This window comes from Anomaloglossus baeobatrachus, chromosome 6 (genome assembly GCF_048569485.1).
Source record: "Anomaloglossus baeobatrachus isolate aAnoBae1 chromosome 6, aAnoBae1.hap1, whole genome shotgun sequence".
NCBI classification, from domain to species: Eukaryota; Metazoa; Chordata; class Amphibia; order Anura; family Aromobatidae; genus Anomaloglossus; species Anomaloglossus baeobatrachus.
This window is the reverse complement of record NC_134358.1, coordinates 389370683-389391625: the sequence shown is the minus strand read 5'-3', so window position 1 is coordinate 389391625 and position 20943 is coordinate 389370683. Positions and strand designations below refer to the sequence as shown.

The 20943-nt window shown below is 48.5% G+C and overlaps 1 protein-coding gene across 1 annotated transcript in view; it reads right to left on the bottom strand.

The window, feature by feature from the left end:
- FKBP9 (FKBP prolyl isomerase 9) overlaps positions 1-16222 on the bottom strand; it is a 77567-nt gene extending 61345 nt beyond the window's left edge. The window contains exon 1 of the mRNA XM_075315100.1: positions 15850-16222. Coding sequence (XP_075171215.1) covers positions 15850-16106 — 257 coding nt within the window. The 5' untranslated portion in view covers positions 16107-16222. The remainder of the gene's footprint in view (positions 1-15849) is intronic.
- Positions 16223-20943: the final 4721 nt, after the last annotated feature.

Below are 20943 nucleotides of genomic sequence, written 5' to 3'. Positions count from 1 at the left end.
TGGCGTCCGCCTACGACGCTCCCAGGCCAAGTTATGGCCATATTCCATGTTGTGGATTTTGTCCATAACTCCAGCCAGGGGTGGAGCAGTGCTCCCTCTGAGGTCACGAAGGTAGGAGGGGACCTGGATTTGCCCAGGTTGATAACCCTACTTCGGCCATTTTCCAGTGTTCTTTCGCTGGGGGTCACGTGCAGGAAACATCTGTGGGAGTTCCTAGAAACCTGGTCTACAGCGCCCCCCTGTGGCCAGACGCACAAGGTAACTGATTGAATTGCATACCTGTTTGTAAACCATGCTTTATCTGTAACTGTACTCTGACATATGTATATTCTGTAGATTCCCTATTGTATATATTGTAGTTTCTAGTGTGCTTTAGGCTGATTAAATTATATAATTAATCTTGGGCTGTTCTGTTATCTCGATCTTGAATCCCACGTCTGTGTGTTCGGCTAATAGTTACCGTGAAGCGGTTGGTGGCAGCGAGTTGTGCCAAGGATTATCGTGGGGAGGCCAGTGAGATTCGGGGAGGTTTTATATATTCCGCCCGCGGAGGTCGGGGGAATATATACCCTACTCTCACCGGGGACCCTTCAATAATCGGCATAAGTAGTATAGCGGCCTCCTTGCTTATTGTTGGGCAATTCCATAATTGGCCTGACTATAAGAGGGGCGCTAGAGAGCGCGTCACGTGCTCTGTCTGTCGGTCGGGAGGTATAAAGGAGGGGTGACCCCCCCACTTGTTACACCCCGATTGTGACGTACTGGTAGCCAGCGCGGGGGATTTCTGAGTGACCCCCCCGGTGGTTTGTGACAATGACATACCGGTATTACAAAAGTGTGCCCTATTGGCATAGCCTTACGGCAATGGTTCTAGAATCTTACTGCATGTAACAGAGCACTCTAAAGCCCGCTTTACACGCTGCAATATATCTTACAATGTGTCGGCGGGGTCACGTCGTAAGTGACGCACATCCGGCATTGTAAGTACATTGCAGTGTGTGACAGGTACGTGCGATTGCGATTGAACGTTAAAACGTTCATCGCATACACATCGTACCTGTGTCTAGAATTGCACGTCAGATTGTTCATCGTACCCGGGGTAGCACACATCGCAGTGTGTGACACCCCGGGAACGATGAACAGATCTTACCAGCATCCTGCGGCTCCCGGCCCACAATGCGGAAGGAAAAAGGTGGGCGGGATGTTTACGTCCCGCTTAGCTCTGCCCATCCGCTTCTATTGGCCGGCTGCCGTGTGATGTTGCTGTGACGCCGAACGTCCCACTCCAGGAAGTGGACGTTCGCCGCCCACATCGAGGCCGTATGGACGGGTAAGTACGTGTGACGGGGGCTACTCGTATGTGCGGCACGTTCAACAAATTGAACGTGCCACACATACGATGGGGGCGTTGCAAATCGCATACGAAATCGTATGCAAAATTGCAACGTGTAAAGCAGGCTTTAGTTTATTATGCCCAGATTCTCACCCTTGCATTACTTAAGGCACACGGATGTCCAGCATAGGCCCATGGCAGACTATAGGTGCTATGCTTAGAATCCAGGATATACTACAGCAGTGTGTGGGTGCTAGAAGCACTACGCTGTGCAGATTGTCACAGTCATCTCCCTGTTTTTGGGGACTAGTGACAGTTTTAGGACTGGAGCCTCTCATCTCAATTTTGGACTCTATATTTAAATGTTGTTTCATTTCTTTTGGCTCTGAAAAAGTTAAAGGGGTGGTTCACTACTTAGGCTAGGTTCATACTTCCGTTAAATTGTATCAGTCACAATACTCTGCTCTGGTAAACAACGGAATCCGTTTGGCAGATTCCGTTGTTCCCATAGACTTGTATGAGCGGCGGATTGTGACTGATGATGCTGCGTTGCACCCTCCGCCCGACTGATCAGTCGTGGAACGACTGACCGCGGGGCGGAAAGAACGCAGCCTGTAACGTTTTTTGAGCAGCACAATCCGTAGGATTTTGCTGCGCATGCTCTCTCTAGCTCCCTGCACACGTAACCAGGATACACATCGGGTTACTAAGCAATGCGCTTTGGTTAGTTACCCGATATTTACCCTGGATACGAGTGCAGGGAGGCCGACACTTCCCCGCTCGACTCCGCCCCCTCCCGCACTCCGCATGTGTACACACACAGTCACCTGTCCCCAGCCCTGCAGTCCCCGCGGCACTGACGTCCTCAGCGCCACGGCCCCCATCATGCTCCGCTCCCCTCGCGCTCCGCCCCCCGCACACAACGGAGTCCGATAATGAATTCTGTTCTTTGCCATCCGTTGTACAACGCATCAGTCACATGCATCAAAACAACGGAAATGTGAACCTAGCCTTAGCAGTACTGGCCACATCGATATAACGTTCAGAAACAAGGCTTCTCTCAAATACCTCTGACCTCTGAGATCCGGTGATGTCATGTCAACTGAGGCAGGCAGGCTGCAGTCTCCGTGAGTGACTGGGCTGTGGATGCACAGATGTACTTTTGTGAACACAAGGTATTTGAGAGAAGCCTTGTTTCTGAATGTATCGATGTGGCCAGTACTGCTAAGTAGTGAACCACCCCTTTAATGTCAATTTTGCTGTTTGCAGCTTTCTAGCAGTGCAGTTCAGCTGCTATCTAGCCACACCCCCTTGTGTTTAAGTAGCTAGGTTTCCCAGCAATTTTTGCTGATTATACAATACTATTTGTATTGTGGCCACCTGGATGGAATTAGCTGCTGTGGTTTGTCCTGTTATCGTATCTTCTCCATTTTGGTTGTTTACCCACTGTTTGTCTCCCCTACCGTCTTGTCTTATTAGTGCAGTGGTGGGTCTAGTGAATCTCACTGGCCTCTCACTAGTCAGGGCATCCATAGGTGTTCCCAGGGTCACAGGGTGCTGCTTGGAGAAAGTTGTGGAGACTGTATAGGGACTGGCTAGGAGAGCAGGGGCAGCTACCCTCTCACTAGTGCCAGGGCCCACCGTACTAATTGTATTCCCGATGTCCCCCCCCCTTGTTTGTGGTGTTGTTGTGTGTTTTTTGTTGTACATCAGACATCAGTTGGTCTGAAAGCGCTTGCCACGTTTGTAGTATGACATAGAGGAACTGTAAACAGTTCAAGAAAAAACATCTTAGGGTACTTTCACACTTGCGTTTATTTTCTTCCGTTACAATCCGCCCTTTTGGAAAACAGCGGAATCTGTTAACGGATTCCGCTGTTTCCCATAGACTTGTATGGGTGACGGATTGTACCAAAAGGACCTGCGTTGCTTCCGCTGGGCGACGCTCCGTTGCTTCCGCCCAGCGGGAGGAACGCAGCATGTAATGTTGTTTTGAGCAGCGGAATCCTCTGGATTTCACTGCGCATGCTCTTTTTTTTTTTTTTTAAATCAAACTTTATTTTGGCTCGCAGTGGCCGAACGTTCAGCTGAGCGCCCGGCCGTCGGCAAGCGACAGCGCTCAGCTGAGCGACCGGCCGCCAGCATGCCCGGCCGCCTGCAAGTCACAGCGCTCAGCTGACCGCCCGCCCGCTGGCATGCCCGGCCGCCGGCAAGTCACAGCGCTCAGCTGAGCGCCCGCCCGCTGGCATGCCCGGTCGCCGGCAAGTGACAGCGCTCAGCTGAGCGCCCGCCCGCTGGCATGCCCGGCCGCCGGCAAGTGACAGCGCTCAGCTGATCACCGGCGGTCGGCTGCAGGGAGCGATCAGCTGATCACCCGGCGGTCGGCTGCAGGGAGCGATCAGCTGATCACCCGGCGCCCGGGAGCGATCAGCTGATCACCCGGCGGCCGGCTACTGGGAGCGATCAGCTGATCACCCGGCGGCCGGCTGCAGGGAGCGATCAGCTGATCACCCGGCGGCCGGCTACTGGGAGCGATCAGCTGATCACCCGGCGGCCGGCTACTGGGAGCGATCAGCTGATCACCCGGCGGCCGGCTACTGGGAGCGATCAGCTGATCGTTCACAATAGTAATAAACTGTAAAAAAAAACAAAAAACGAATTGCGTTGTTTTGCAGCATCCGTTGCATCCGTTGTGCCACTATATGCAACACATCCGTTGCATCCGTTACACAACGCAATGCAACGGATACCGTTCAACGCAAGTGTGAAACTAGCCTTAATCACTTTTGAGTATAGACATTAGCATTCTGTCTACATAACCAGTAAACAGCCTCTGGAATTATTTGGGCCCATGAATATCCACATCTTTTTATTTGCCCTGAACAAGGTTGCTTAGGACATATAGGGTCAGAATTATGAATGAATTTACGTTCATTATGAGTATGGCTTTACTAATAAATCCCCACTTTCCAACTCTGGAAAAGTCCAGAAGGCTCCCAGAAAAAGAGGACATCTCCAAGAACGTTTTGTAAGTCTTCCAGGTACAACTAATATCTCCCAAAAGGGAACACTAAAGAATTCTTCCTTCATCCTCATCACCAGATAGGTGAGTTAATCATGGTTTGGTTTTGGTGGTAGTACAGGCACATTTTTAAAATATTACCGACCTGCGTTCATGCAATTTTCTGCACACAACACTTTAGGGCTCATGCGCACGTAACTGCTGAATATTCTGCAGCGATTTGACAGCACATGTGCGCTTCAAATCGCTGCAGAAACACTGCATAATGGATGCAGTATTTTTGTATAAAAAAGCCGATTTCATGCGCTATGGCTGCTGCCCCCACCATAGACAGAGTGGGAGCTGCATCCAAAGAGCACCAAAAATTGACATGCTGCTTTTATGAACGCACGGATTGGGTCAAAATTTTAGCACCCAAATCGCTGCGTTCAAAAAAGCAACGTGCGCACGTATCATGCACAATCTACATAGATTGTGCAATGAACGCAGGACGCATGCATTTACGCTGCAGTGCAATACGCAGCATAAATGCATGTAATTACGCAACGTGCGCATGAGCCCTTACTCTTTATACCACTGAAAGTTCTGCAGGTGCTCCCAGAGCTCAATCCATGGTGACACCCAGGTCTGTGTTCTGTAGAAAGAAGGGAATCTGGTATGGGTCTCCATACAGTGGGGCTCTTCACATACAGTGCCTACAAGTAGTGTTCAACCCCCTGCAGATTTAGCAGGTTTGATGAGATGCAAATAAGTTAGAGCCTGCAAACTTCAAACAAGAGCAGGATTTATTAACAGATGCATAAATCTTACAAACCAACAAGTTATGTTGCTCAGTTAAATTTTAATAAATTTTCAACATAAAAGTGTGGGTCAATTATTATTCAACCCCTAGGTTTAATATTTTGTAGAATAACCCTTGTTTGCAATTACAGCTAATAATCGTCTTTTATAAGACCTGATCAGGCCGGCACAGGTCTCGAGTTATCTTGGCCCACTCCTCCATGCAGATCTTCTCCAAGTTATCTAGGTTCTTTGGGTGTCTCATGTGGACTTTAATCTTGAGCTCCTTCCACAAGTTTTCAATTGGGTTAAGGTCAGGAGACTGACTAGGCCACTGCAACACCTTGATTTTTTCCCTCTTGAACCAGGCCTTGGTTTTCTTGGCTGTGTTCTTTGGGTCGTTGTCTTGTTGGAAGATGAAATGACGACCCATCTTAAGATCCTTGATGGAGGAGCGGAGGTTCTTGGCCAAAATCTCCAGGTAGGCCGTGCTATCCATCTTCCCATGGATGCGGACCAGATGGCCAGGCCCCTTGGCTGAGAAACAGCCCCACAGCATGATGCTGCAACCACCATTCTTGACTGTAGGGATGGTATTCTTGGGGTCGTATGCAGTGCCATCCAGTCTCCAAACGTCACGTGTGTGGTTGGCACCAAAGATCTCGATCTTGGTCTCATCAGACCAGAGAACCTTGAACCAGTCTGTCTCAGAGTCCTCCAAGTGATCATGAGCAAACTGTAGACAAGCCTTGACATGACGCTTTGAAAGTAAAGGTACCTTACGGGCTCGTCTGGAATGGAGACCATTGCGGTGGAGTACGTTACTTATGGTATTGACTGAAATCAATGTCCCCACTGCCATGAGATCTTCCCGGAGCTCCTTCCTTGTCGTCCTTGGGTTAGCATTGACTCTTCGGACAAGCCTGGCCTCGGCACGGGTGGAAACTTTCAAAGGCTGTCCAGGCCGTGGAAGGCTAACAGTAGTTCCATAAGCCTTCCACTTCTGGATGATGCTCCCAACAGTGGAGACAGGTAGGCCCAACTCCTTGGAAAGGGTTTTGTACCCCTTGCCAGCCTTGTGACCCTCCACGATCTTGTCTCTGATTGTTACGGTTGCTGCGAGTACTGGAGACTATGTCCAGATTTCTTGCTACTGCACATGTGCGAGCGCTGGAGACTAAGTCCAGATTTCTTGCTACTGCACATGTGCGAGCGCTGGAGGCTAAGTCCAGATTTCTTGCTACTGCACATGTGCGAGCGCCGGAGACTAAGTCCAATCTTGGAGCCATTGCACATGTGCGGGTGACATCATCGCTGACACGAGGTCACATGTCTCTGACACCTTCTATGCCGATTGGTCGCTGGTCATGTGCTTGTGACGCCTTGCTTGGTGATAGGCCAGCATGACGTTACTCCTGTCGTTCTGGCAGCGGATTGGCTCTGGTGTCCTCCATCTTGGATGAGGCACAGAGTCTATATAAGACCCTGACACACGCCGCATGGTGCTCAGTCCTCTTGGTTCATGCATATGAGTAGACGCTCTGTGCGCGTTCCTCTAGGCATTCCTCTGTCTATGCTAGGTGAGCTCTACCGGCGGGGTAGCGTTCTTATACCTTACAGCTTCGGCTGCTGTCCGTATCCTTACCTCTTAGGGGAGCGGACATAGGCAGGTGCCTGAGGCACATGGTCTGGCTGGGCCTTGTGATTCTACTCGTAGGTGGACATTGCCGCTAGGGTAACGTTCCTTATACTGCGTCTGGCAGTTGTTCGTATCCTCGCACACTAGGGGAGCGAACAGAGGTAGGAGCTTTGTGCGGCTTACGCTGCTGTTTGTCTCTTTTGCACCACTAGAAGAGCGGACCTAGGCAGGTGCCATATCTAGTGGTTCGTGTCCTCGCACACTAGTGGAGCGAACGCAGGTAGGAGCTTTGTGCGGCTTACGCTGCTGTTCGTCTCTTTTGCACCACTAGAAGAGCGGACCTAGGTAGGTGCCATTTCGCACACATTGCCTTTGTCTCTGTGATTATTAACAGAGATCATTCCACACACCCTCCAAGTAAGGGAGGAATTGCTTTACTTACTTATTATATCCTTCTGTGAGTTAACAGAGGTATTGCACTCTGCCATAGTCTGCAGCAAAGTCTTTGCACGGTGGACCCTGACTGTCTGATACTCCTTTCGGTTATTATCAGACAGCCCCCCGTAACACTGATGGCCTTGGAATGCTCCTTTGCCTTTCCCATGTTGACCAAGTATGAGTGCTGTTCACAAGTTTGGGGAGGGTCTTAATTAGTCAGAAAAGGCTGGAAAGAGAGATATTTAATCCAAACATGTGAAGCTCATTGTTCTTTGTGCCTGAAATACTTCTTAATACTTTAGGGGAACCAAACAGAATTCTTGTGGTTTGAGGGGGTTGAATAATAAATGACCCTCTGAATAAACTTTTCACAATTTAAAAAAAAAAATAAAAAAAGAAATAACATTCTTTTTTGCTGCAGTGCATTTCACACTTCCAGGCTGATCTACAGTCCAAATGTAACAATGCCAAGTTAATTCCGAATGTGTAAACCTGCTAAATCTGCAGGGGGTTGAATACTACTTGTAGGCACTGTAGGTTGGCTATGGTATTGTCTGTGGTTTTGATTAAGGGATGCCTGCTCTTTTACCCTTATTAGACGGGCAAAAATTGCACAGAAAATCGCAATATTGTTCAAAACAGAGTGATATTCACAGTGTATAATAGCTGCTAGCGATTGTAATATCGTTCCATTTCGCAAAACTAGATTTTTCAATATGCTTAAAAATGATTGCATAAAATGTCACAGTATAAAAAGTCGCTACCACCTCGCCAGCACATCGCACTAGAGGAGTGGATTTGTCTTTGTGGGCGTGCGTGGGCGTGTGAAAAAGCATGTCTACTAAATTACAATGTGTCCCTATTGGCTGATTTCAAAAGTACATGTGCGTATGAAAAGCAAATGCCCTTTCAGCGCCCACCATTATCTATTTAACATGAAGCAAATTTTTTAAGGCCAGCAGATATCTATGTACCTGAACATGATGGTAACGGTGCGACTACTTTACTGAGGGTTATTTGGTGGTTCATTAGATGTTATACTGTTGGTGTAGACACTCCTTTTTTTTTTATACTATACATCCGTACCGTGAGTCGTTTGTATAATGCTTATGCTAATTCTAACAGGGGGAGGGGATAACTATGAATATATGATCTGCTCCAGTGCAACTGTCACTCAAGAAGCTGCTCATTTTACAAACTTCACTTTCTTGGATTTCAAAACCTAAACATCTGAGCTGCCCACTACAGGTATGTATAGCATCAGCCTGATAGTGCCAGTACAGCACTGGCTTTAGGTTATATAAGAAAACCCTGGTGATTGGTTCCCTTTAAGGTGTAATACATGCTTTGAATACCTGATAACAACATGATAACTTTTCACTGGTCAATCTCTATCATTACATTTTTTTCTTGTGTAATAGGGTCTTACATCTATATAGAAGGGTGGTCTAGTCTAGCAATTTTTAATTACTTCAGGGTATCGACTATGCTCGATGATCACAACCTTCTTCTCCATCGCTGCCTGTGTCCTGGAAATTAAAGTGTGGCTGATACCCACATTGGAGGAAAAGGCGAAACCATCACCATTCAAATACGCACTCACTGATCTTTTGTGTGTGGCATCATGATAAAGGGCAAAGCTAAGGATGAAAGAGCCAAGCATCTGCCTGCACGTATGCAGTGTAATTCCGAATTGTGGGTGGTGGGGAGGAAGGAGGCCATGATCATCGGGCATATACAATACTTGGATGAATTGTTAGAAGGTGAATGTGCAATATATTAAATGGAAGTAAGTACTGCTCCAGTGTCAACTGATGAAGCCTTATGAGAAACATATTTAGGGCTCATGCGCACGTTGCGTACTTGTATGCATTTGTGCTGCGTATTGCACTGCAGCATAAATGCATGCATCCTGCGTCCCCTGCACAATCTATGTTGATTGTGCATGATACGTGCGCATGTTGCTTTTATGAACACAGCGATTTGGGTGCTAAAATTTTGACCCAAATCCGTGCGTTCATAAAATGAGCATGTCAAATATTCCATGCGCTGTGGATGCAGCTCCCACTCTGTCTATGGTGGGGGCAGAAGCATCGGTACTGATATCGCCAGCGTGCGCACCCGCCCCCATCGGTTGTGCGACACGGGCAAATCTCTGCCCGTGTCGCACAACATCGCCCGGACCCGTCACACTACTTACCTTCCCTGCGACATCGCTGTGACCGGCGAACCGCCTCCTTTCTAAGGAGGCTGTTCGTTCAGCGTCACAGCGACGTCACAGCAGCGTCACTGAACCACCGCCCAATAGAAGCGGAGGGGCGGAGATGAGCGGGACGAACATCCCGCCCACCTCCTTCCTTCTGCATTGTGGGAGGCAGGTAAGGAGAGCTTCCTCGTTCCTGCGGTGTCACACGGAGCGATGTGTGCTGCCGCAGGAACGAGGAACAACTTCGTTACTGCTGCAGTAACGATATTTGAGAATGGACCCCCATGTCACCGATGAGCGATTTTGCACATTTTTGCGACGATGCAAAATCGCTCATAGGTGTCACACGCAACGGCATCGCTACAGCGGCCGGATGTGCGTCACAAAATCCGTGACCCCCAACAAGATCGCTGTAGCGATCTCGTAGCGTGTAAAGCCCGCTTTAGCGCATGAAATCGTTTTTTTTTTTACAGAAAAACTGCATCCATTATGCAGTGTTTCTGCAGCGATTTGACGCGCACATGTGTGGCAGCGTCACACGCAATTACCTGTTCACCGACGTCGCTGTGGCCGCCGAACAATCTCTCCTTTAAGGGGGAGGTTCGTTCGCCGTCACAGCGGCGTCACTAAGAAGCGGGGGGCGGAGATGAGCGGCCGAAACATCCCGCCCACCTCCTTACTTCCTCATTGCCGGCGGCCGCATGTACGATGTTGTTCCTGAACAACGTGTACACGACAAACGATTTGACACCTGTTTGCGATCATTACTGATCGCAAAAAGGGTGTCACACACAACGACATCGCTAACGAGGCCGGATGTGCGTCACCAACACCGTGACCCCGACAATATCGTCTTAGCGATATTGTTGTGTGTAAATGGGCCTTTAGTTTTCTAATTTTTACATCAATGTGACTTTTCCAGATATTTAGGCCTCATTCACAAGTCAGTTTTTCACATACGAATACTATCCATTTTTTTCACAGATGGCACTTGTAAATATGAGACTCTATGGGGTTGTTTACATGTCAGATTTTTTCCGCAGACCAAGTGGACCGTGCAAAATTGCGGAGATATGTCTGACATTTATCTGAGTGTTCAGTTAATTTCACACAATTTTTGGACCATTTTGCAAAATGTGTAAATTTTTTGCACGAAAATATCGCAAAATGGGTTGAAGAAAAAAACGAGGAAAGATTTTTTAAAAATGAACGACGTGTACACGACGAACGATTTGACACCTTTTTGCGATTATTACTGATCGCAAAAAGGGGTCACACACAACGACATTGCTAACGAGGCCGGATGTGAGTCACCAACACTGTGACCCCGACGAAATCGTCTTAGCGATATTGTTGTGTGTAAATGGGCCTTTAGTTTTCTAATTTTTACATAAATGTGACTTTTTGAACATCCCGCCCACCTCCTTCCTTTTGCATTTTTAATATTGTGCTAAAAATTGTTTTGAAGAATTTTGAACATAAAATGTCAACTGGAGAACAGACATTGGTGGAGTGGCTCCTTTGTGAGGGGTAAGTATAAGCTTGTTTATTTTACTCAGGGGACTAAAACATTTAAAGTGGTTGTCTGGGACTTTGGTTATTTTTTCCTATGGGTCTAAGAACTTAAGGTACCGTCACACATAACGAGATCGCTAGCGAGATCGCAGCCGAGGCACGGTTTCTGTGACGCAGTAGCGATCCCGTTAGCGATCTTGTTATGTGTGACATCTACCAGCGATCAGGCCCCTGCTGTGAGATCGCTAATCGTTGCAGAATGGTCCAGGCCATTTTCTTCAAAGGCGATGTCCTGCTGGGCAGGACCCATCACTGTGTTTGACACTGTGTGACAGGGTCCCAGTGACTGCTGAGATCGTTATACAGGTCGCTACTGCGACCTGTATTGTTCCTGCATCGCTGGTAAGATTTGACTGTGTGATATCTTACCTGTGACCTCCCAGCGACCTCCCAGCGACTTACCTGCGATCCCTATCAGGTCACATCGTTTTCGGGATCGCTGGTAAGTCGTTGTGTGTGACTGGGCCTTTACAGGCAGGTAATTACGTGCCTGCTCTACCCAGAGCTGATCTCTGTTTCCTCAGAGAGGTCAAGGACCACTCCTGAAAGCAATTCTCCTGCTTCCGGTGATGTCATATCGACAGAGCATTGTCTTCTCTTTCGCTCTGCTCTATTGATGGGGTGTCTCTGTTGACGTCATGCGAATTAACAGCCGGCTACACACTGCTTAACTGTGTGGAACCAGCTGCTGGTAAGTGTGACGTCAGCAGCAATGCATTGTCTGATGGAGCAGACCAGGAGAGATGTTTCTCTGTTGTGGTGAGGTGAAAAGAAGCAGGAGAGTCACTGTCTGAGCCGGCAGAGATAATCACTAGGCAGAGCAGGCAGGTAGTTAGCAACTACCTGCCTGTAAGTTCTTACACCCATAGGAAAATTTTTGCAACATGATTGGTTATTTATAATTATATGTTTTGCCGATATGTTGCTGGTAATTAATTGTAGGTTCAATTAATTCCCTGGTTTCTCCTTAACGCTGTCTGATCTTTATTGAAAAGTAATGGAGCTTTCGTCCATGTTTGGTTTCCCCTTCTACAGACAAACCTTACAGCGTTTGTTTTCCTGTCTGCATAGCAGTTCTACAAGTGAAAAGTGTAGAGAAACCATAGTGGAGAATGAGGCCTTAAGAACTGTAGGCCATCTGTGCTGGAAGCCTTCTTAATTATGTGCTAACAATTTTCATGTAAGACCTATAAATACGTTGGGCAAAAAATCCGTACTGATATCCAGGCACCCTCTGCAAAACCCATTGCTTCACAACAGACTACCTCTATCCGAAATTCACAAATGTGGGGACGTGGACAATCCTTGGGAGTCATGTTTCAGCTTGCCCCTAATTGAGACCAGGGAAGTAAAGCTGCTGCTAATCTTCAGCTCTGGCATTTTGTATTAGGACACATATAACTAGTGTCATTTTGCTGAAAAAATTAGCTCAAAGTATAGAAGTGTTTTATGAGTGTACGAGAATCTGCTGCACTTATTGAACTTTACTAAATACTGCAGTGCTCGGCTGATCGGAGCTGGAGCAGGTCTTCACAGTTTGCTTCCACAGAAAATGTTCCACATACTGGATCCATTAGTTTATATGTCTGTAATACATTAGACTGCGCTAATCTGAAGGCTGTGCCATAATGGATATATGGAAGAGAAGAGGCCAGAAGCTTGTGCTGTATATGCTGAAAAGTGTGATAGTTTTCATTAATGGAGCCTGATGTGTTTTACATGTTTTTAAATATATTTGCATTAGAGGACTGCTGGATGATAATGATACTAGTGCTGTATATAATGATGAGCATCACCAGAATGATCACCCAGAGATGTGGTGTGATATGATAGGCCCTGTACATACTATTCTGCGCCCACCTCTGCATGGATACTAACAGCACATAAAGTGTCATGCTGCATACTATATATACTCACTATAAGGCCACGTGCACACATTTAGTGTTTGGTGAGGTATTTACCTCAGTACTTGTAAGCCAAAGCCAGAGTGAGTGGACAATGGAGAAATGGTACACGTGTTTCTTTAAGGGCCCGTGCCCAAGATCAGTGTTCACAGCGTATTGGACACCGCGTATTTTCGCTGCATCAAAACCACTGCCTTGCGCAGTATAAACACAATCTGCCGAAGCGCTGCGTAAAAAGAAGTGACATGTCACTTCTTCCGTGCGCTTTGCCGGCAGCCCCTGCTCTGTCTATGGGAGGAGCTGCAGGCAGAGCGCATGGAATCGGCTTAACTACGGACATTTTTGCAGCAATTTAAAGCGCACATGTGCTCTTCAGATCGCTGCAGAAATTTCTGCAGTGAACTGTACGCAACGTGCGCACATAGCCTTATACTTTCCTCTGATTGTTCCACTTTTTTACCGAGGTAAAAAAAACTAAGCAAATACTGCACTCAGGCATTGTGGCCTAGGCCTGTAGTGCTAATTACAATGAGGGGCCGAGTCTTGTGTGAAAGCAAAATTGTGCTTCCTAACTCCAGAGCAGTGACTGGTAAGGGGCCTGCAGCCCCCGGGGTCTAGGGGCCTATTCATATATGCTGTAACCTCTGCAACACCCACACCATAAAGTGAGAATGCACAGCAACACGACAACTTACACCTTTCAGCAGAACAGTGAATAGTCAAAAGGGAGATTTTCTTCATATTTTAGTTCTCTGCTGCTCTTGCGAGTCTTCTAGAAAGTAAATGGCGCTCTGTGTAAGGGGCCTACCCCGGCCTGACAATTTAAGGCAGAATCTAGCATAAATTCTGGGGCATAATTTAAGTTCATAGATTTAATACTCTTGCCCAGACCTTTAGAGGCGGGCACCTCTTAATAAATGAGGCGCACTTCAGTTTCAGCTCTGCGTCATCTCTGCTGTTTCTCCACTTCTCTGGACTCACGTGTTCCTTTTAATGTGGCTTTAGTATTTGCGTCTTAATCTCTATACCTTTGGTGCCAGTTTTTAGGCATTTTACTTTTTTAACGCTGTGTTATAATTTTTCCTTGACAACTTTATCCAGATATTTTAGACACATTCATAAAAATGTGACTTTTACCAAATATCGTATTTTTCGACGCCTCTCACTCCAGTTCAGCCCCCCAATGAAATAGCATTATTTATTTTGCACAAAAATTATGAACCACATTATTATTATTTATTTATAGAGCACCATTAATTCCATGGTGCTGTACAGGAGAAGGGGTTACATACAGAATACATACACAAGTTACAGTAGACAGACTAGTACAGAGGGAAGAGGGCCCTGCCCTTGCGCACATGCAAAATGTTGAAGAATTTACAGGCAAAAAACATCATTACAACGGGAAAAAAAGAAAGTGATTAATCAGGCCCTTTGCTGATTCTTCACATTTCTGGAGTAATGGTCCTAACTCATCAAAAGATTTACAGAAGAAAACTGAAGTAAAAGGCTTTGAAAAGTTGCAAATTGTTTAACACTAGAACTACTGAGGTAGTCATTTTGACTACTTTACATTATGTATTTCTATATAGGTGTCACGAGTCCAGTAGTTCTAGTGTTAAATCAGTGACTCCAGGGCCATATCTGCAGCAATCACTCAGGAAAAATAGGAAAAAGTACAGTATATAGCCCATTACAGGTAAAACGTCCCCAAATTAAAGTGTTTTTATGGCTGCAGCAGCAACTTGCCAAATCCTGCCAACAAAATGGTCAATGCAATGAATGAATGGGAGACGCATGAAACCATCAATAGGTGGGATGGATGGCTCAGTGACTAAGTGGTTGGTTTGATAGATGAATAATCAATGAATTATATGAACAGATAGATGATAGGTTGATTGGATGGATGACTGCTTGATTGTATAGATGGATGATTGGTTAATTGCTTGATTGTATAGATGGATTGTTGGCTAATTGAGTGTTTGGATGGATGCATGATTGATAATGGTTGATTTGATGGATGATTGGTGAAGTGGTTGATTGGATGGATGGATGGATGATTGGTGGAGTGGTTGATTGGATGGATGAATGATTGGTGGAGTGGTTGATTGTAGGAATGGATGAATGATTGGTGGAGTTAATTGCATGGAAGGATAATTGGTGGAGTGCTCAATTGTATGGATGAATGATCGATGGAGTGGTTGATTGTATGGATGAATGTTTGGTGGAGTTGACTGCATGGATGGATGATTGGTGGAGTGGTTGATTGTATGGATGGATGATTGGTGGAGTGGTTGATTGCATGGATGAATGTTTGGTGGAGTTGATTGCATGGATGGATGATTGGTGGAGTGGTTGATTGTATGGATGGATGATTGGTGGAGTTGCTTGCATGGATGGATGATTGGTGGAGTGGTTGATTGCATGGATGGATGATTGGTGGAGTGGTTGATTGCATGGATGGATGATTGGTGGAGTGGTTGATTGTATGGATGGATGATTGGTGGAGTGGTTGATTGTATGGATGGATGATTGGTGGAGTGGTTGATTGTATGGATGGATGATTGGTGGAGTGGTTGATTGCATGGATGGATGATTGGTGGAGTGGTTGATTGCATGGATGGATGATTGGTGGAGTGGTTGATTGTATGGATGGATGATTGGTGGAGTGGTTGATTGCATGGATGGATGATTGGTGGAGTGGTTGATTGCATGGATGGATGATTGGTGGAGTGGTTGATTGTATGGATGGATGATTGGTGGAGTGGTTGATTGTATGGATGGATGATTGGTGGAGTTGCTTGTATGGATGAATGACTGGACTGCTGATGGAGTGCTTGGCACAGCAGATGGCTTTGTGGATGATTCCTGTAGATGGAAGTAATGCCTCTTATGCCCCAGTACTGCTTTCTTCTCATTCTGCGCAATCTACGTGTTATTACTGCCACCTACCTGGAGTCGAACTTTGTGCCATCCGGGAAAGTGCCATGGTAGTGGTACCGCACGAAGTCTCCTTCCTTGACAGTGCGTGGGCACAGCTCGGGCACCGAGGTCCTGTCAATGTGCAGCTGGTCCCCGGGCACCGGAGGGGCGTCATTACAAGTCACAAAACTTACTAGGAAGGCGGCCTGCAGGGCCAGTACTGGCCAGCGACCCACTGGCATCCCCGGTAGAGTGGCAGCCGGGCTGGTCCTGTGCCGTGCGCCCATGATGTGACGGAGCGTGATGTATCAGCGGGGGTCAGAATAGTGAGGAGGAGGTGAGCCCCGAGCACTCGGCGGGGATGGAGCGCAGGAGGGGGAGGTGCTAGTGAGGAAAGTATGTGCAGGACCCGGGAGCACAGAGCACCTCCTGCCGGTAGGGCGCCGCGGGCACAGGCTGGCAGCACAGGGGGGATGACAAGCATGCGGCGGTGTACGGGCAGGGACCGGCGGACTGCAATCTGTGGAGCATGTACACAGCGTCTCCTCCGCGGGCGAGCTTACACAACAAAGTGTACACATTTAATAGTTTACAACATTTATTTACTGGTGTGTGGCGGCCATTAACTGATATATGTAAACGTGGACACCCCCTCCTTTCTCCGGGTCGTACAAGCCCCTCTCATACACATAATGGGAGGGAGGAGACGATGAAGAGGAAGGGCGAATCAGCCCCGCTATAAAAAGGCTGCTGGGAAGTTAGGACGGGAATGCTGCTGAGCTCAGGGACATACACAGAAGTCTGCGCTTCCCCCGGCCCAGATTCATTCTACGTGGCTGATGTGTTGGCAGTAACATCTCTGAGGGGAGGAGAGGGACCTGCCAGCCTTCCCCTCACACAGAGACCTGCCAGCCTTCCCCTCACACAGAGACATGCCAGCCTTCCCCTCACACAGAGACATGCCAGCCTTCCCCTCACACAGAGACATGCCAGCCTTCCCCTCACACAGAGACATGCCAGCCTTCCCCTCACACAGAGACGTGCCAGCCTTCCCCTCACACAGAGACATGCCAGCCTTCCCCTCACACAGAGACATGCCAGCCTTCCCCTCACACAGAGACATGCCAGCCTTCCCCTCACACAGAGACATGCCAGCCTTCCCCTCACACAGAGACATGCCAGGCTTCCCCTCACACAGAGACATGCCAGGCTTCCCCTCACACAGAGACATGCCAGCCTTCCCCTCACACAGAGACATGCCAGGCTTCCCCTCACACAGAGACATGCCAGCCTTCCCCTCACACAGAGACATGCCAGGCTTCCCCTCACACAGAGACATGCCAGCCTTCCCCTCACACAGAGACATGCCAGCCTTCCTCTCACACAGAGACATGCCAGCCTTCCCCTCACACAGAGACATGCCAGCCTTCCCCTCACACAGAGACGTGCCAGCCTTCCCCTCACACAGAGACATGCCAGGCTTCCCCTCACACAGAGACATGCCAGCCTTCCCCTCACACAGAGACATTCCAGCCTTCCTCTCACACAGAGACATGCCAGGCTTCCCCTCACAGAGACATGCCAGGCTTCCCCTCACAGAGACATGCCAGCCTTCCCCTCACACAGAGACATGCCAGCCTTCCCCTCACACAGAGACATGCCAGCCTTCCTCTCACACAGAGACATGCCAGGCTTCCCCTCACAGAGACATGCCAGGCTTCTCCTCACACAGACATGCCAGCCTTCTCCTCACACAGACATGCCAGCCTTCCCCTCACACAGAGACGTGCCAGCCTTCCCCTCACACAGAGAGACATGCCAGGCTTCCCCTCACACAGAGACATGCCAGCCTTCCCCTCACACAGAGACATGCCAGCCTTCCCCTCACACAGAGACATACCAGCCTTCCCCCCACACAGAGACGTGCCAGGCTTCCCCTCACACAGAGAGACATGCCAGCCTTTCCCTCACACAGAGACATGCCAGCCTTTCCCTCACAGAGACATGCCAGGCTTCCCCTCACACAGAGACATGCCAGCCTTCCCCTCACACAGACATGCCAGCCTTCCCCTCACACAGAGACATGCCAGCCTTCCCCTCACACAGAGACATGCCAGCCTTCCTCTCACACAGAGACATGCCAGCCTTCCCCTCACACAGACATGCCAGCCTTCCCCTCACACAGAGACATGCCAGCCTTCCCCTCACACAGAGACATGCCAGGCTTCCTCTCACACAGAGACATGCCAGCCTTCCTCTCACACAGAGAGACATGCCAGCCTTCCCCTCACACAGAGAGACATGCCAGCCTTTCCCTCACACAGAGACATGCCAGCCTTTCCCTCACAGACAATAACGAATAACGTTTGGAACTCCATTCTAAGTCTGAACTGGGTGCAAAAACCTAAAAAAACAGCACTATGGGGAGATAAGGTATGCACACCAGTGACTATGTAAGGGGAATACATGGAATAGCAGAAACTGCTGTGTGAATACTGACTTGAAAAATCCAATAGCTATATGTAAGAGTGAAAATGTGAAAAATGGAATCTGCATTACTGCCATGAACATATGAATAAAGAGAAATTTAGCTACTGAATTGATCAATGCAATAGAGCCCCAACACTACGCCAAAGTATTTCTCTACGTTGGGGTCCCTATTTCATGTATTCCCCTTACAGAGTCACTGGTGTGCATACCTTATCTCCCCATAGTGATGTTTTTTTAGGTTTTTGCACCCAGTTCAGACTTAGAATGGTGTTCCAAACGTTATTCGTTATTGTTAGTAGTTTTTCGTTTGTGAACCCTCCCCAACCACACCTATTGCCAATCCATATCATACGCATAGATAGCCTGGGTCTCAGCTTCCCATACACGGTAAGTTTTTTTTAACTGCATGAGAGGACACACACAAGCTAGGGACCCCAACGTAGAGAAATACTTTGGCGTAGTGTTGGGGCTCTATTGCATTGATCAATTCAGCAGCTAAATTTCTCTTGATTCATATGTTCATGGCAGTAATGCAGATTCCATTTTTCACATTTTCACTCTTACATATAGCTATTGGATTTTTCAAGTCAGTATTCACACAGCAGTTTCTGCTATTTCATGTATTCCCCTTACATAGTCACTGGTGTGCATACCTTATCTCCCCATAGTGATGTTTTTTTTAGGTTTTTGCACCCAGTTCAGACTTAGAATGGTGTTCCAAACGTTATTCGTTATTGTTAGTAGTTTTTCGTTTGTGAACCCTCCCCAACCACACCTATTGCCAATCCATATCATACGCATATATAGCCTGGGTCTCAGCTTCCCATACACGGTAAGTTTGTTTTTTGTTTTTTTTTTAACTGCATGAGAGGACACACACAAGCTAGGGACCCCAACGTAGAGAAATACTTTGGCGTAGTATTGGGGCTCTATTGCATTGATCAATTCAGTAGCTAAATTTCTCTTGATTCATATGTTCATGGCAGTAATGCAGATTCCATTTTTCACATTTTCACTCTTACATATAGCTATTGGATTTTTCAAGTCAGTATTCACACAGCAGTTTCTGCTATTTCATGTATTCCCCTTACATAGTCACTGGTGTGCATACCTTATTTCCCTCACAGAGACATGCCAGGCTTCCCCTCACACAGAGACATGGCAGCCTTCCCCTCACACAGAGACATGCCAGCCTTCCCCTCACACATAGACATGCCAGCCTTCCCCTCACACAGAGACATGCCAGGCTTCCCCTCACACAGAGACATGCCAGATTCCCCTCACACAGACATACCAGGCTTCCCCTCACACAGAGACATGCCAGCCTTCCCCTCACACAGACATGCCAGCCTTCCCCTCACACAGAGACATGCCAGCGTTCCCCACACACAGAGACATGGCAGCCTTCCACTCACACAGAGACGTGCCAGCCTTCCCCTCACACAGAGACATGCCAGGCTTCCCCTCACACAGAGACATGCCAGCCTTCCCCTCACACAGAGACATGCCAGCCTTTCCCTCACAGAGACATGCCAGCCTTCCCCTCACACAGAGACATGCCAGCCTTCCCCTCACACAGACATGCCAGCCTTCCCCTCACACAGACATGCCAGCCTTCCCCTCACACAGACATGCCAGCCTTCCCCTCACACAGACACATGCCAGCCTTCCCCTCACACAGAGACATGCAGCCTTCCCCTCACACAGAGACGTGCCAGCCTTCCCCTCACACAGAGACGTGCCAGCCTTCCCCTCACACAGAGACGTGCCAGCCTTCCCCTCACACAGAGACGTGCCAGCCTTCCCCTCACACAGAGACGTGCCAGCCTTCCCCTCACACAGAGACGTGCCAGCCTTCCCCTCACACAGAGACGTGCCAGCCTTCCCCTCACACAGAGACGTGCCAGCCTTCCCCTCACACAGAGACATGCCAGGCTTCCCCTCACACAGAGACATGCCAGCCTTCCCCTCACACAGAGACATGCCAGCCTTTCCCTCACACAGAGACATGCCAGCCTTTCCCTCACAGAGACATGCCTGGCTTCCCCTCACACAGAGACATGCCTGGCTTCCCCTCACACAGACATGCTAGCCTTCCCCTCACACAGACATGCCAGCCTTCCCCTCACACAGAGACATGCCAGCCTTCCCCTCACACAGAGACGTGCCAGCCTTCCCCTCACACAGAGACGTGCCAGCCTTCCCCTCACACAGAGAGACATGCCAGCCTTCCCCTCACACAGAGACGTGCCAGCCTTCCCCTCACACAGAGACGTGCCAGCCTTCCCCTCACACAGAGACGTGCCAGCCTTCCCCTCACACAGAGATGTGCCAGCCTTCCCCTCACACAGAGACGTGCCAGCCTTCCCCTCACACAGAGCCGTGCCAGCCTTTCCCTCACACAGAGACGTGCCAGCCTTCCCCTCACACAGAGAGACATGCCAGCCTTTCCCTCACAGAGACATGCCAGGCTTCCCCTCACACAGAGACATGCCAGCCTTCCCCTCACACAGACATGCCAGCCTTCCCCTCACACAGACATGCCAGCCTTCCCCTCACACAGAGACATGGCAGCCTTCCCCTCACACAGAGACATGCCAGGCTTCCCCTCACACAGAGACATGCCAGCCTTTC